The 17,037-nt window shown below is 47.9% G+C and overlaps 2 protein-coding genes across 2 annotated transcripts in view; both read right to left on the bottom strand.

Annotated features, from left to right (window-relative positions):
• LOC106545561 (uncharacterized) overlaps nt 1-17,037 on the bottom strand; it is an 89,716-nt gene that overhangs the window by 30,924 nt on the left and 41,755 nt on the right. Inside the window, exons 5-8 of the mRNA XM_087703526.1 lie at nt 15,309-15,431; nt 15,113-15,201; nt 13,821-14,121; nt 10,274-10,423 (exon numbers count right to left, since the gene is read on the bottom strand). Coding sequence (XP_087559652.1) covers nt 10,274-10,423; nt 13,821-14,121; nt 15,113-15,201; nt 15,309-15,431 — 663 coding nt within the window. The remainder of the gene's footprint in view (nt 1-10,273; nt 10,424-13,820; nt 14,122-15,112; nt 15,202-15,308; nt 15,432-17,037) is intronic.
• On the bottom strand, nt 7,288-8,852 carry LOC148049042 (avidin-like). The gene is made up of 4 exons (XM_087706577.1): nt 8,548-8,852; nt 8,143-8,344; nt 7,784-7,904; nt 7,288-7,427 (listed from the first exon to the last, which is right to left on the bottom strand). Exons 1-4 carry the CDS (start codon nt 8,755-8,757, stop codon nt 7,394-7,396), a joined length of 567 nt encoding a protein of 188 aa, XP_087562703.1. The 5' UTR covers nt 8,758-8,852; the 3' UTR covers nt 7,288-7,393.

The raw sequence follows: 17,037 nt of genomic DNA, 5'->3' as shown, positions 1-17,037 counted from the left end.
AGTTTGGGAAAATTCTGAAAAATGAGATTATAAAAGCCCAGTCTAGCACAAGACCACTGAAAAAGATAAATGAAAAACCTTGACCTTTTTCTTGTTTGGCACATTTTGAGAGATTTGTTATTATTATTTCTTTTATTCATTAAACATGAAACTCAGTTAACTGAACATTTAATGATGTGTCACAAATAATGGTTGAAAAGGGTTGCTGCCAGCGTCTTAGGTATCAACTAAGCATCAAGCATCTTCTTAAAATCTATAATGTGCCTAGTAGTGCAGTTTTTTGCAGTTTTCCGCTGGTGCTATTGCAGGAAGCTGCAATTTCTTTATGTGTTTTGTAACATTCTTGGACATGGTACCAAGTGCCCCAATGACAATGTGTATCACTGTTGCATGTTTCATCCATAGCCATGTAGTTGCAATAGCCAGATCACAATATTTCGTGATTTTTCCCCAGTTCTTTTTCTTCGACTCTGGCGTCTCCTGGAACAGCGATAGGAATAAACTGTATGCTTCAGCCCTCTACAACTGTGATATATGAGTGGTGCAAATGGTTCCTGTACTCTGCAATTTTTCTCTGGAAATCCATTCCTACTCCCACAACATTCAAAGGGTGTCCATCCCAGATTGCATAGCTATAAGTCTATCAAGATTCTCAGTCATCCAGGTCATGGTTGTCCCAAAGTGGTTTTTCAGAGGCAACTGGACTTCCAGAGGAAAAACTGCAGATTAAAGGAACCAGGAGCACCACTCAGGTGACCCTCAGGACACAGATAAACCTCCAGGACTCTCTAAAAGGATGCAAACATCCAGCTGTCTGCAAGGAGCATAAATCCTTCCATTCCCCACCTTCCAGTCAGGGCTGAAGAAGCTCCTGGGATGAGTAGCAAAACGTCTTCAAAGCAAAAAAAAAACAAGGAAGTCCAGTTGCCCCCTGAAAAAGCTCCTTTGGACAGCCATGACCTGGAGGACGGAGAATCTCTACAGTGTCTGCATGGAGACAGTGAAGCTCAGGAAGAACCAAGGACTCCACTTGATGGACTGTGGAGGCTGCTGGAGAAGCTCAGTCCCCCAGCTCCTCTGTGGAAAAGGAGGAAGCCCCACATCTGAACCAATGTTCCCTCTAGGTTTTTTCCAGTGTGTGCGGAAAAGTATGGCGTTTGAGCGGCACATTTTCATGCCTGAGCACCTGAATTTTTTTCACAGATGTTTCACAGAGCAATTGATTTGTAGGATCCGAATTGGAATGGAGAAAAATGGTTTTGTGCATGCGTGAGTGTGTGTGTGTGTGTGTGTTTGAGTGAGCGACGGATCCGGTAAGGGAACTGCGCCTATTTAGAAAAGATAAATTATTGCAAACATGATCAATCAAAGATAAGTATGGGGACAGGTTGGGCAGTAGAGAGAAAGTGAAAAAAGAGTGGGAGAGAGGAAGAGAGGAAGAAAAAAGAGGGAAGAGAGACAGAAAGAGACAGAGAAGGAGAGAGAAAGTGACAGAAGAGTGGGAAAGAAGGAGAGACAAAGATAGACAAAGAGACAGAGGGTGAGAGAGAGAGAAAGAGACAAAGAGGAGAGAGAAAGGAGGAGAGAAAGTGACAGAAGGAAAGAGAAAGAGAAGGAGGATGAGAGAGACAGAAAGAGACAAAGAGGAGAGAGAAGGGAGAAGGAGAGAGAAAGTGAAGGAAGAATGGAAAAGAAGGAGAAAGAGAAAGAGGTTGAGAGAGACAGAGAGAGAGGCCCTGCCCACCCCAGAGACCCCCTGCAATTCTTCAGGCATCCTTGGCTCTCCACTGCCCTTGCGTCGGTCCAGAAATGGCATTCTGCCGGTTCGACCCCGTTCAGGCAAACCGGTAGCAGCAGCGGGAGGCTCCGCCCACACGCTCAGATGTCATCATGGATGCTCTGTGCATGCACAGAAACGCCCCACACGAGCTCCCAGTTCCGAACTGGTAGCGAAGGAAAGAGAAAACCATCACTGCCTTGGTCCCTGGGCCTTGAGCTGCCTGGATCCTTGACACACAAACACACACACCCCCATTCCTATGAGAGACTGGCAGAACATGGGAGAGGGAGGGAGGGAGAAAGGAAGGAAGGAAGGAAGGCCCAGATGCCAAGAGAGGTGACTATTTTAGAGGAGATGAGCGAATAAAGGAACAGGTCCGTTTCTGAGGTTCCTCAACAATTTTTTCCCATTTGTGGGCACCTGTCCAGGACAGGTGAGCTCGGGGCCTGTGTGTGCACAATTGCAAGATTTGTGTGTGAGTGCATGTGTGCCATAGCTCTCTGGGGCATCAACGGTATTGTGTGGCACCTGCAAGACTGGTCAATGTGTCATCATAGAAATGTTTGTCCACTTGAGTTTTCTGTATTTATTTAAAACATTTATATAGCCACCCATCTTGTACCAATCGTGGGAAAGTTGCCATTAAGGCTGGGGAAACAGTTGTCCACAGGAAGGACTGAAGGACTCTCTATAAAGCCTTAGGAAGGCCACACCTGGAGTCCTGCATCCAGTTTTGGTCACCACACCATAAAGAAGATGCTGAGACTCTGGAAAGAGGGCGGAGAAGAGCAACCAGGATGATGAGGGGATTGGAGGATAAAACATATGAAGAACGGTTGCAGGAACTGGGCCTGGCTAGTCTAGGGAAGAGAAGGACCAGGGGAGACATGATAGCATCTTCCAATAGTTTTTTCTCATTAAAGAGTTTTAATAAATTTTACAATTGTATACCCTTCCCCTTCCCTCCCTCCGTCCCAATCCCTCTTCTGGGCCTTGGTTAAGATCGTTCCAGTGCCGAGGCAGTTGGGGAGCCCGCCCACGTTCCCGGCACCGGCGCGGCCGCTCCCAGTAGCCGCCCCATCAACCAATGTTCCCTCTAAGTTTTTTTCAGTGTGAGCAGAAAAGTATAGTGTTTGAGCGTTACATTTTCATGCCTGAGCACCTGAATTTTTTTCACAGATGTCACCTAAGACAACAACGAAATTATTTGAAACTCAAAGTTATGTTTATTCAAGGGACCCGCTTAATTAAAAGTGTTCTATAATATCAGTATGACTTATAATACTGCAAGTCTGCAATATTAAAATACTTGTATAGGGGATCCCCGGGATCCCCCGAAGAGATCAAATCACAACCAGTATGCCACCTTCTTGGTATATTGTTTTTATTTTCATTGAGTTTTTAAAAATGAGCATTATTTCATCCTTTTTTTATTTTTGATTGGTATCTGCAATTTGTTTTAATTCTGTTCATACATAAAATATAAATGAAAAACCCAGTTCTCTTAAAAATCTTTTAAGTTCTTTGTGGTGCTCTCTTTTAGAATTGGCCAACTAATATTTCTGTTCCCCCAACTAATGCCAGGCAGAGTTAACTGGAAAAGTAATTTTTCATGAAGGGACATTTTCCTAGTATTTATGAATAATAATTCATATTTATATCTGGTAGGTTCAGCAGAGGATGACCAATTATTCTAAAGCTATTATTGTTGCTTGTATCTCCTAATTTCAATATTTTTCTTGACACTCAGTATATCTTGCAACTATTTGCATTTGGCAAATAAATAGGGTAAGTGATTATGCTTTTTAAAGACATTTAAGTAATTGATAATAATTAGTATTTTGCATGTTGTGCACAAAAGTATTGCGAGAGTATTCCATACTGGGGGAGACATTCCCCAAAACACAGCAGGAACAAAAAAGATAACATTCCCTCCCCCTCTCCTAAAAACCTTTCAACTGGAAAGTTCACAATAATTACATGCACTAACCTCTTAAAGGAGCCGTTGCAAATACCCATTTTTTACCGTTTTACTGAAATGTGAAAACTCAAGATAAATGTTTTTAATTCATTGCTAAGGAGGGAGGGGGCAGGGGGGTGTTTATTGTTTACTACTTTATTGAGGGCTCCAGACCGTCACCCACCGTCTTGCAAAAAGCATGATCTCACACCCACTAAAATCTCCCCCTCCGCCTCAGTTCATTATCCCTTTCTGCAGCCACTTTTCCGCCTCCCCCCCCCAAGATTCCCCCGCCAACACCAAGAGGAACAGGAAAAGAGGCGCCTTCTCTGCCCGCTGCCCCATTCCACTGTGCCCCGAAAGCCAGCCGGAACCCCCCCAAAGCGGCCGGTTAATGAGCTTCCCCACTTCAGTCAAGTGAAGCCTCGGCCAGGAGCGGGTGGGCGCAATCCAATCCGAATGGGAGCCAACACCCGTCGTTCGTTCCCTGCTGGCTTATATTGTCCTGGGAACCGGCAAGTGTGAGCAAGAGAGGGCGGGAAACGCCCGCTTTCTCTCCCCCGCCGCCTAAGTCCGGCTGCACAACCAACCACGGACCAAAACTTTCCCTGCCTCCGCCCCGAGAGTGGAGAGGTAGAACTTCTGTGACAGAAATCAGCCTGGATGTTCCGCAGCTTGGAGCAGAATCAGCAGGGACTCCAGCCGTTATGCAAAGAAAGCCCAGGAGCGCAAAAGTTAGCGCCGGGAGCGCAGAGTGGCCTCTCATCTAACAGGAAGTGTCACATTGAAAATCATGCGCGGCACTTGGAAACTGCTGCGCGGTGTTTCCATATTATGTGCGCACCTACGGCAAGGAGGGAGGGTGGCGAGGACCCGCCCTGGGGAAAGGGTGCCCAGCCTGGGGAGGGCAGCAGAGGCCGCCCTGAGAAGGTCCAAAGGGATTCTTGGTTAGATTGGTGGCCTGGCCTGTTGTCCAAATGTGGCTTAAATATCCCTGGTTCAAATTGGGTGCAAACCCAAAGCAGGAGTAGTTTACTCAAGCCTTCTCCTTCCCTTTGGTGAGGATCAGGTCCCGGACAGCAGCTCCTCCTGCCCTTTCTGCCACTAAAGGAAGCGGTCAGCAAGGGAGGACCAGGATGCCAGGATAACTGCCCACCCCCATCACTCCCGAAGGCCTCTCTGCCCATCATCAGATGCAGAAACGGGATGGGGCTTTTCGGCTTCTACCCTCCCGCCACGCCTGCTTCTCCGCCAAGGTTCCTCCTCCGGGGAGTCACCTCTAGCTTTTCCCCTCGGCTGACACGCCCCCGCGCATTTGCCCTGGCCTTCACCCACTTTACGACCTTTCTTGCCACTGTTGTTAAGCGACTAGTGGCAGTTCTTAAGTAAGTCACATGGTCGTTAAGTGAATCTGGCTTCCCTGTGGACTTCGTTGGTCAGGTCGCAAAAGGAGATCACGTGAATCTGGGACACAGAGCCCGTCATAAGTAAGAGTCAGTTGGATCACCTGACCATGGGGATGCTGCAACGGTCGTTAAGTGTGAAAAACAGTCATAAGTCCCCTTTTCATCCTGTAAAGTGGGTGAAAATTCACTGAACAGCTGCCTCGCTTTGCAACAGATATTTGAGGCTCAATGGTGGACATAGAGTAAGTCGAGGAGTCCCCTTACCCTTCCCTTACGAATGTGTCAATCACCGGTAATCCAGCAGGCCTTTGCTCTCAAATTCTCAATCTGACCCACAGTGATTGACACCCACTGTTGGACGATGGATTGAGTCAGATGCGTTGAAATTCACTTTAACAATGCTCTTGCTTAGCAACCAACCAAAATTTTGGGCACAATTGTTGCCATAAGTCAAGGACTATCTCTGCCTTTCTCAGCATGGCAGCCTTGCCTAGTGAACTCCTTCCCTTTTCTGGGAATTTCTCCTCTCTGTTAGAGGCAGCAAAATAACCAAGACGATACAAGGTCTGCTGGAGCAGGGGGTTGGGCTAGATGATCTCGAAGGTCCTTTCAGCCCTGGATTGCTGTGCTGTTTCAAAGCATCCCCTTAAGCTGCATCTAAGGACCAGGGTTTGTGGTCCTTCCTTCCTCTCCTTTTTCTCCCTCTCTCCGTCATATCTCATTCACTTTCCTTTCCCTCCTCCTCCCTTCCCTCCCTCCCTCCCTCCCTCTTTTTTTTCTTTCTTTCTCCCTTCCCACACTTTTTCTTTCTTTCTTTCTTTCTTTCTTTCTTTCTTTCTTTCTTTCTCTTTCTTTCTTTCTCTTTTTTGCATCCCTTATCTCTCCTCTCTTTCTCTCTTTCTCTCTCTCTCTCTCTCTCCTCCCCCCTTCCCTTCCGATGAAGCCAGAGTACTTATCCTCCCCCCCTCTTCCCTTCATTATCAGGGAGGTCCAGGAGAGCTTCCATTCCCTCCCCTCCCTTCTAACGAGAGCACCCGAGACTGTTTGGCTGCAACACCTCCCCACCCCACCCCCACGATCTATCGTACCAAGGCTTCTGGCTGCGGGCATTGACAGATAGCTGATTGGTTGGTTGCTAACTGTCCCAGGTTCCTCCTTGCAACAGATTTACTCCCCCCCTCCCTCTTCCTTGGACTACTGACACAGCCAAGAAACCCCACCCCTTTCCCTTTGCTTTTATCCCTTCTTGGAACAGCATCAGTCCCAATGGTGCCTCGGCCATTCACTTTTGGGGGGGGGGGTTGATGGGGTACAGAACATTCTCACCCCCAGGTTGTCCATTATCTTCCTTCTTAACTTTTAATGTTTTTATTCGTTTCAATTCTTTTTAGCACTTTTAAACTGGTGTTACATTGTAAGCCACCCAGAGTCACTGCATTATTGAGATGGGTGGCATAAAAATTAATTAATAAATAAAACAAGCTTTCCATTTCCTGGGTTGTTTTTTGACATGCTAATGTTGAGCTTTTTGCTTTTGGGCCTTTGCCCGGACATTCTTGGCCAAGGCTTAAGGAAATGCCACCTTTTCCTCGTGACACTAAAGACCCACTTGCAAAATTCTTCTGCGTAGTTGCAAATCCACTTTCCTTTGGCTGAAGCGTTTGTTTATGGTTAACCTCTCTGGCTTCTTCAGGTAAGTGATGAAATAGGTGTTAGCTAACCGCTGGTTCTAACAATGACTCTGTCAAGCTAACAAAGCAATTGAGTTGGATCAGCTCTGGGTGAAGCCACTTCATTGCTCATTTGCAAAAACCCACTAATAATTTGCCAATAAATTAATAGGTCAGATCCTCAGTGGATTAGCAATAGCAGTTAGACTTATATACCGCTTCCTAGGGCTTTCAGCCCTCTCTAAGCAGTTTACGGAGTCAGCATATTGCCCCCACAGTCTGGATCCTGCAGGTTCCCAATAGCCCTCAAGGGCAAAGGCTGTGTAAATGGCAGAGCAGTAGTAGAGGCAAGTAGAGACTTCAAACCCCAGAGTTGGCTCTGAGCCCACCCCCTCCAGATGGGGGTCCTACCCAGGATCTCCGGGAAGCCTGGCACCCAGGGAGCTTCTGAAAGACCAGGGAGGCTGATGCTGCTCAGGAAAACATTTTATTGGAGAAGAGTGGCTGATGGGTGAGGCAGGAAGGCTCACCCCCATCCCCAGGCAGAAACCACGGGGACCTGGCTCTCTTCATCCTCTCACTTGGTGCGGTAGAAAATGTTCGTGCCAACCCTACAATGAAGCAGGAGGGAGGAAAATGTCAAAATTCATGGTGGTAGGATTGCTGTCCCGCCAGACTGAGCATCCCCCCAAAAAAATTCCCTCCTTCCACCCAACGAGTGTTGCCAGCTGTGGGCTCAGCTGATTGTGATGCCAGCCAAACCACACTTCAATGATGCCAGCCTCTCCCGCGGGAGCTGCCCAGGGTGCTGAAACGGCTCTTGAAAGGACGGGGCCATCGGGGCAGCCTTTCAAGAGCCACTTTCGGGGGTGGGAGGGCAGAGAGGAAAAGAAGGGGCGCCCCAAGGAGACTCCCGGGAGCCCTTCCCGTTAGGGGGCAGAGCAGTTCAGCCCCTGCGTTTCCTTACTTCGTTGCTCCCCAGTCGTCTTTCTTGGAGGCCGCTGTCTCGCGCAGCAACCAGACGGTCTTCAGCAGCTCCTTCCCGTCCTCAGCCACGAAGCACTGGCCGGCAAAGACGGTGACGGACTCTGAGGGAGGAATCGGCCAGGGGCTCCATTGGGGAGGGGTATGTTTCCCCCAAAGACCCCCCCCCACTCACCGAGGCTAGCTTTAGGTTGGGAAAGTCTTTGGGCAGCTCCAGCTCACGGGGAGGGGGCGCATTCAGTGATAGGATCTGGAAGAGGCAGTTCTAAGGAAGGGGAGATCCACTAGATTCCCTCCCGCCCCCTTCCATTTGCTTCCACCCCAAGTAGTGAGTGGCTTTACCAGAGAAGCTCCAGTTGACGGTGAAGCCGAAGGTGGGCTTGTCCCCCTTGCGCTGGATGCCCCGCAGCGGGGATGGCCGGATGGGGTTGGCGGAGGACGAGACGGCCGTTTGGTAGACGCCGCTGAAGACCCCGGTGTTACTGACGCTGCCGAATAGGACGGTGGAGGCCAGGTCATTCGTCCAGTTGCCAGACAGGACGCACTAAAGAGAGGGGAAGCAGGTCACGGCGCTGGCCAAGGCCGGCTGCCCAAGAGGTAGAGAGGCTGGCAGCGCTGAAACCATTTTCTCCGGGGATCTGAAAACTCCCGCTGCTGCCACGTGCCCGATCCCCTGGGTGGGCCCACGCCAGCGGGGGCTTTCCACGAGGGAGGCCGGGACCCTCCGCCCACCACTCCGCATCTCACCTTCGGCCTGGCGAAGCGCCCCGAGTTTTGAGCTTCGGCAGAGGTGCCGGAGCAGCCGAGCAGGAGAGCGAGGAGTCCCAACGCTGCTGTGCCTATCGCCATGGTGCCCTCCAGGACTCGAGACTTGCCAGCCCCGGCGGGACGGGCCCTTATAAAGCCCCGCTTGGGCTCGCGCTGGCTACACCCCCCATGCAGCTGCCGCCTCCCCATACCCCTGGCGGCAGGGAAGGGCAGGATCCCTGCCCGAGGGGACGGAGGCTTCTGGGAAATCGCTGGCCCTCAAGGGGAGTGCTGACCAGCACTTCGGCAGCAAGGGGTGGGGGTGGGGGCTTCTTCTCTGACTCTCCATCGCGGCTGGCCCAACGCGGGCATCCTCTCTCGGCTCCATGGGCGCTCCTCTCCCGCCATTGGTCCGCCAGCACTCTAAACCCCGCCTCTTCATGCCGGGCGTTTGACGGTGCGATCCTTTCCCAGGGACCTTTGGCTGCGTGGGACGTTTAAACGCGCATCCTGGCTGCCAATCCGCGGTCCGAGGGGTGGGCGGCCTGTGAAACACGAAGAGAGAGGACGTTGCTTTGATGTCCAGGCAAGGAGAGGAGGGGTGAGGGTCAGGGTTTCTCCCTTCCCAGCCTTTCAGGAAGCTGCCCCCGCCCCCCCCCGTAACGAAAAGGTTAATGATAAGCCGATCAGGCTTCCCTGCATGGTTGCACCCCCGTCCCGTCTTTTTAACCTCCTCCCACTTCGTCCAGGTGCCTCTGGAGAGAAAGGGCGAAAAGGGGTGGGTGGGGTGGGAGCAGGTTTATGAGTGCGTGAATGAGAGAGCGCATCGCTCCCCTTTGATAAAATGTCTATGGGGATTCTGCGTCCTCCAGGCCACGGTTGTCCCAAAGGTGCTTTTTCCAGAGGCATCTGGACTTTCTGGCTTTCTTTTGAAGCCATTTCACTTCTCAGCCAAGATCTTCCTTGCAGACAGCTGCTCATTCGCATCCTTTTAGAGCAGTCTTTCTCAACCTTGGCAACTTGAAGATGTCCGGACTTCAACTCTCAGAATTCCCCAGCCAGCATTCGCAAGGACAAAGTGGCCACACAGGGATTCCTGGGGATCCATAGATCAGATGGCCTGAAAGGAGGGGGAGTGATGAGGATCAGGGAATAATTCCCTCCGTAGATACAAAGGTCTCCCTTTTAACCAAAGAACAGAGGAAACCTACAAATGCCTCCTAGGAGATCATTTATTTGGAGATAAATTCGCATTTCGTGGGAGCACCCCCCACCCCCATGCTAGGCGTGGTGTCAGCATCGACTTCATTTAGTAATCAGGAAAGAAACCACTCAACTCCATTTGATTGAAATCAAGTGTACTTTTACTAATTATAAACGAACAGTAGCAAAGCTAAGCTGAATCTAGTTAATTAGGCGCAAAAGCGAATAATATCATGTATAGGTCAATCCCCTCCCCTTGGCACCCCAGTCCATAGTCCAATTATAATGTATCCAACTGTCAGGTGGGAGATAACTTCAAAAGTCATCACCAGGATGGAATGCTGGACAGTTAACCTTGGCGGGAAACTCCCTTTCTCCACATGCGCAGTAAGATGGTCAGGCAGCGTCTAGAATCTTCCTCCAGCACATTATGATTCCCCTCCCAAATACCATGCCCCCCGTCTTCCCGTTTCAATGGCAGCCGAAGCAGCAGCAAGCGGAGGCTGACACGTGGCTTCTCTACTTGGGGCCATAGGCCTCCAGTTCACAGATGGTCAAGTAGTCCTCCCCAGGTAAGTGGACACTGATGTAGCGGCCTTGCTGCCCGTTGCAGGAGATGGTGGTGATGGAGCCTGGGCTGGGGTTCGGGATAATCCCACAGCTGTGGGGCAAGAGAGGTCACGTTAGGAGAGCTGTTCTGCTGGCCTCCACCTGCTGGTCACCCCAAGTTCACCCTGAGCACACAGCCCCCCCCCTCGACTCTTCAAGGGCAGCCCCATTTCAGCAGCTGTCCAGACCTCGCGACCTCCGCTGCCCCTGATGTTGGGCCTCCTTGTGCCTCTAATATTCCGATTAATTGGAGATATTAACCTCGCTGGACAAACCACAGGGGTGATTCTGCAGGGAAAGGTTTTTAATAAAACATTGCTTTCTCAGGGTCGTCATCTTGATTTTTTTGGAAACCAACTTTGAAGAATGCTGCTGGCAAGCATGAGAAATCAGGAGATCCAGGCAGATCGGCCACAAGGAGATAGACTGGGAAGAGCGCTCCTGCGGGGCCCTGAGTTCCAGGGCTGACAAACCATTGCCTGGGGGTCCACAACCTTCTTGGAGAGAAGGTGAAAAAAAGAGCAGCATCTTGAACAGCCAAGAGGGAAGAAACAGGTTCCTCGAAAGCCAGAGACTAGCTCTATGAGCAGGCAATGGTGGAGGCAGACATAAAATGTACGTCACAAAGTTGGAGGCAACCAGGCTAAGCATGAGAACAGGAGTGATGGCTGGACAAAGCAAGACAAGACAGGGTGAGAAGATTTAAAAATCCACGGATAGAATAAAAGTGGAGTTGTGATTAGGAGAGAATTCAAATGCAAATGAGCACAAATGGAGAAATTAGGAACTGCGTGGTAAAGCAAAGAGAAAGGAAAACAGATGGCGGTTTAAAAACATCAAAGCCCAAAGAGAAAGGACTGCTTATTTACTTTAGAAGGTGAAATTAAAAGAAGGACTGAATATTTTATTAATACGGGGGGGGGGGGAATCTTCTCTCTAGTTGAAGACCTTGCATCAATAGAGGGTAATTAATAAACCCCAAACTGCATGGAAACATTGCAAAGAAGCTGAAGCGGGGGGGACGGGACACCCAACAACTATGATTTGAAACTGAAGAAAAATACCACCACCCGCTTCTCTACTACAACTTGTATTCTGTGCTCTCGTGGAGTTAAAGATTAAAGTTTATATTTGACTGGGGGGGGGGGGAAACCCCAAAGTTAAGAAGTGGAGACTTATCAGAAAAAAACAACTTTTACCAGGCAGAGACGAAATTGGGAACTGAAAAAGCTGACAATTGGAATTTAACAGCAAAAGCCAAGAGACTTGCTTCCAACACGACTTCACCATTTAAAACTTAAAGAAGAAATCCCCTCCCGTCTCTTACTCCTTTGTTACAATCTGCATTTTGTGTCTCTGTGATTTCTCATTTGAAAGAACAAAAGAGAAGAGCTGATTCTGGCTGTGAGGAGATTGGATCTTTAAAACAACACAAGTAGTTTGATCAGTTTTTTTGTACAATGAAACCATCTTCCTTTTCTGTTTGAAGGGAGGAGTTTTGAAACATAAAGAATTGAGATACGATCTGAAGAAGGAAAATCGCAAATTAAAAGTCGGGCATTATGGAAGGGTGGGATCTTAAAAGAAATATGTGAAATGTTGAAAACTATGCATTTGGGTTGAGAAAGGATGATAATTGGAATATTATGGAAAGAAATGAAATTGAACACCCAATGATAGAAAAAGCAAGAAAGAATGAGAGAAATAATAAGCAGATAAAGGATCTCATTGGACTTAATAGAGGCGTAAAAAAGAGGGAAGAACGTGTTCCAATAAAAAAACAAAAAAAGGGAAAAGGAAAGAAAAGAATGGAGCAGACAGGCAGCATGATGAAAGAAAGAAAAGAGTTCACTACAGGGGGAAAATATAATAAGAAAAGAAAAAGGGGAAATAGGCTGAGGAGACAAAAGGAAATCCTGAAGAGGTTACGATGAAACTTCAGAGATTGGGATTTAAGATTTTTTTAAAAATAAATGGAAGGGAAAATAATAAATTGATAGATGAGAATGGGGGGGAGATGGTGAATATTTGCAAAGCATATACTATTGTGAACTTTAATTAACACTGAAATGTAATATGTGTGTATAATATAGAAAGGATTATAAGCAAAAAAGAATGGTAAATTAAGTAAGGTGAATAAAGATAGTAGGTCAGCTGATACGTATTAATAATGGAAGGTGAAATAATCATGCTAGGTTACAAATAAGAAAAATATTAGTTGGAAAAGTTATCAGAAGAGGGGGGAAATGGAGGGAAAATATGAAAATACTTCTAATAATGTATAGTTAAAATAACAAGATGAGACAAAATAGGGGGCTTAATGATGTAAAAGTATGTAACAGCATGAGGAGGATAGCAGGAAGTTTGAATCTGTCTTGCACTGTGTCCAAAAAAGAGGTTGTTGTGTGTGGGGGGAAACAAATGGAATTCGTATAAAGGTATACCTTTAAAAGAAAAACTACTCAAAAATGTTTGTTAAGATGTATAGGTATACTTTGGATTATACTATGTATGTTAAAAAAAACATTTCTCAAAAAAATAAAGTCAGAATTCAAGGTGGGCTGGACTTGGATCTTTTGTGGGCATGAAGGGACGCGAGACTGATGACATGTTTGACCCCCCTCCCTCCCTCGGGCTCAGCCTGGTCATCTCCTACAGCTGCGGTCATTTTTGGTCCTGCTGTGAAGAATGCTACAGTGGTCATCAAGGGCCACATGGATTTGTCCAACCCAGTTTTCTCCCTGACCTGGATGGCTGCCTTGGCCAAATCCATCCACTGCACCTGGGCAGCTAATCAGTTCAAATAAACATATAAATAAAATCCCAGATCTAACGAGAGAGAGAGAAGGGAAACCTGAGCCATTTATTCCCCCACAACTGAACATCTCTCTTTTGCTCCCTTACACAACAATTCCTCCAAGTGCAACCAAATGATTGAGTCCACCTGTATTTGCTGTTCTTTTCTCCTGATTTATTGCTTCCGTTCTAAGTCTGGCCCAAAACACCCTGGAAGCCTTTTTTCCACTCCGAGAAGGTCTTTTTTGAGGTGCTGAGACCAGAACAAAAATCCAAGCAGAGAAACCCCCTTTTTCTAATACCACAGCCAGGTGGCCTCATCTGCGGGGTGTTTTACCCAGTTCAGAGGGAACCCATGTTCTAGATTTGCAACATATTAGATAGAAAAAATTAACAATCAGGTGGAGTTCGCACAGTCCCCCCAACAATTGAGACCACAACTTAGCCAGTTGGTATCAGTTCTTTCCCCGTCTCTTGGGGGAGCAAGGAGGGGGGTGATCTCACAATCTCCACACCAATGGACTCAGGACACCTTGGTGCCCAGGACAAAGTCGGCATCTCAACAGCACCCCAAAGTCACCTGCTCTGTCTGTGGAGTCTGTCTCTTCCGTCAATGCCCTAATTACATGGAGGACCCCAGTTGGGGATGACTCAAAGCGACTTACAGAGGGTTGGTTCTTCCATTGTCCTCCAGAGAGTCTCCTAAGCGGACCTCCGCTTCAAACAGCCTTTCGCCACAGCAGTCCTGCCGGTTTTTCACCATCACCACCGAGATTTTATGAGACTCCCCCAGGTCCACCAACCACCAGGGGTTTCTCTCCAAGTTAGTGTGGGTACAGGAGGCATCGGTCCACAGCCCACTGCAGTCCCCATCCACAGCTTTCTCTGGTGGTCCACCATACTCATTGGGGTAGATGGAGGACTGGGAGGTCGGCTTCCCTAAGGCCAAATTCTTTGGCTCTGAATCTGCAGGAAAGAATGGAGGAGACCCTTCAAGCAGAGAATGGTTGGGAGGAGGAGGAGGAGGAAGAGAAGGAGGAGGAAGAGAAGGAGGAGAAGGAGGAGGAGGAGGAAGGGAGGAGCTGGAGGAAGAGAAGGAGGAGGAAGGAAGGAGGAGGAAGGGAGGAGGAGGAGGAAGGGAGGAGGAGGAGGAAGAGAAGGAGGAGGAAGGGAGGAGGAGGAGGAGGAGGAGGAAGAGGAAGGGAGGAGGAGGAAGGGAGGAGGAAGAGAAGGAGGAGAAGGAGGAGGAGAGGTGCAAAGCCACAAGCACAATGTTTTGGGGACACAAGGAGTGAGTTTTGAAGACTGGGAAATGGGTTGAGAGAAGTGAGCTAAGGGCAATGCTACGTTCCTTTGCTCTTGGGGGAGGAACCCCTTGGCCTCCTTTTCTTCCACTCCCAGAGAAGATCCGGACCTCCTCACAGTGGATTCAATGAGATCTACATCAAGCGGCCTTTTACCCTGTGATGTTACCACCCGAGTGATTGGTTCACAGCCACCGGACAGATTAGGGAGAGGAAATATCCGGCTGGCCTGAAGTGCTGGGGGCATTGACACCCCTCCTCCAGTTTATCTTCTATTGGCTTGTTCCCCTGCAAGTGCCCCCAGGGCCCCCCCGGAGGCTCTGAAGTGTGGGCATGGGTTAGAGATGGGTTAGAGAAACAGAGAACACACATCAAGAGAACAAAACGCCAAGGGCCGAGGTTGTTGGGAGACATACACGCTGGAGTCCCTGCTCCCAAGGACGTCTCACAATGGCTGTTGAACAGAGGAGGGAGGTTCGGGGGTCTCGTGGCCCTTGTTCCCTTCAGGCAACGACCGTGGGAAGTGTTGCAGGCAGTGTGGTGGTATAAGACTTAAGAGGAGAGTCTGGGAGAGGACGACTGGATGTTGAGATGGCAGGACCACCCCAGTAGCCACACACACAAACACACAAAGGTCTTTACGTGGTTCTTACCTCCAGGTAGAGGCTTGCACCTCTGAGCTGCTGCAGGGCCTGCCAGGAGGGTCGTGGCCAGCAGAGCCCCCCAGACGATGAGCTTCATCCTGCAAGCGAGGAGGGGAGAGATCAGGGAGGGCGTGGCATGAGCAGCTGGCTGCCTCTACTCCACACACCTGAGCATCAGGACTGGCCATGGAGACCTGCCACTCACCTCCTTCGGTCTCTTGGCGATGTCCAGAGGGCTGGAAGTCCTCGCTGGAGGGTGAACAAGGAGAGCTTCTTTCCACTTGCAGGTGCTTCAGGTGAGTGTGGACCTCCCTCTGCCCAGCCTCGGTTTTATCCCCTTCCCCCCAGGTGGGATTGACCTGACTCACAAAGTCCAAGCCAATCAGGAGGCCAGAGCAAAGGTCTGTTTCCCAACTCAGTGGATGTTTTGGTTTGCTTTGCTGCAAGATCTGTCGCCAACTTCGCAAACATGATTTTTCTCCAGAATTCTCATCCCCATGGCCATGACCCATCTCCAGCAGGGGTTGGCTCTCTCCCAGTTAAAGATAACCCACGGCTGTTTAGCAACCATCCTCCGGCTCAAAATAAGCTCTCAGCAAACACTAAAACCAGCACTGAATTTCACAAGGGGGGCAGTTTGCTTAGTTTTACAAGCAGACCAAAATCATTCTCAAGGTTTTCATTTTAAGAAAATCATGGCTGCAACATTTGAAGAAACATTGACCCTCCCACTCCTACAAGTCATGAATGAAGTGATGTCTGAGAGCAAAATACCGAAGTCATGGTCAGAAGCGTATATCACACTACTACCCAAGGAAGACTACAAGCTATTTGCATCTATACTAGCTGAGAGACTTAAAAAATACTTAAATGGCTTCATCCACCCAGATCAAAATGGCTTTTTACCTAAAAGACAAATTAAAGACAATATGAGAATGATTTTGAATACCTTGGAATACTATGAGGCCCATCCTGAAAAACAAATGGCACTGATGTTCCTCGATGACAATGTGAATTGGCAATTTATGTTTTTGCAACTGGAGCAGATGAATTTTGGCAAGAAATTCACTCAAACTATATGAATGATATACCAGAAAGAAGCAGCAAAGATAATGGTAAATGGAGAACTAACAGATCCGATTGAAATAAAGAGAGGTACAAGACAAGGCTGCCCACTATCACCGCTACTCTTTGTCCTAACACTAGAGGTCTTAAACAGAAAGATCAGAGAAGAAGAAGAAGAAATAAGAGGAATGAAAATTAAGAGAGAAGAGTATAAATTGCAGGCGTTCGCAGACGACTTAGTCTTTATTCTTGAAGATCCATTAGAAACAGCATCCAAATTGCTGGAAAGAATAGAGGAATATGGAGAAGTAGCAGGCTTGAAAATAAACAAAGATAAAAAGATCATGACAAAGAATATCCCAGCAACACAAAAGGAAGAGTTGTCAGAAATGTTGCAGATTCAAAACACAAGTAAGGTTAAATATTTGGGGATATATCTATCACCTAGATGTAGCACTCTTAAAGAGGATAACTATACCAGATTAAAACGACAAATAGCAATTGACTTGGAGAAATGGGAAAATTTGCATTTATCAATGATGGGAAGAATCTCTACAATTAAAATGAACATTCTACCTAGAATTCTATATCTGTTTCAGACAATCCCAATCAGATTGGGTAAGGATTTTTTTCAAGATTTAAATAAAATAGTTTTGAAATTTATTTTGCAAGGGAAAAAAGCTAGAATAAAACTTAAATTACTACAAGATGTTAGATCGAGAGGAGGATTTGGGTTACCTGATTGGGAGCTATACTATCAGGCAACAAACTTGATGTGGATTAAGGAATGGATATTATTAAAAAACTCTAGATTATTAAATGTAGAAGGTCACGACTTGCTGTTAGGATGGCATGCTTTCTTATGGTAT

Source organism: Thamnophis sirtalis, unplaced genomic scaffold (assembly GCF_051295495.1).
Source record: "Thamnophis sirtalis isolate CommonGarterSnake01/CBP01778 unplaced genomic scaffold, rThaSir2_p1.2 scaffold_2, whole genome shotgun sequence".
Taxonomy (NCBI): Eukaryota; Metazoa; Chordata; class Lepidosauria; order Squamata; family Natricidae; genus Thamnophis; species Thamnophis sirtalis.
This window is presented reverse-complemented; position numbering and strand designations above follow the sequence as displayed.

What these genes read in the sequence shown, in the direction of transcription:
- LOC148049042 (XM_087706577.1), bottom strand. Translation starts at nt 8,757, where the DNA reads ATGGGGAGGCGGCAGCTGCATGGGGGGTGTAGCCAGCGCGAGCCCAAG. An exon ending in GGCGCTTCGCCAGGCCGAAG is followed by an intron (nt 8,345 to 8,547) that starts GTGAGATGCGGA and finishes CCCTCTCTTTAG; the next exon opens with TGCGTCCTGTCTGGCAACTG. An exon ending in GACGACTGGGGAGCAACGAA is followed by an intron (nt 7,428 to 7,783) that starts GTAAGGAAACGC and finishes GCTTCATTGTAG; the next exon opens with GGTTGGCACGAACATTTTCT.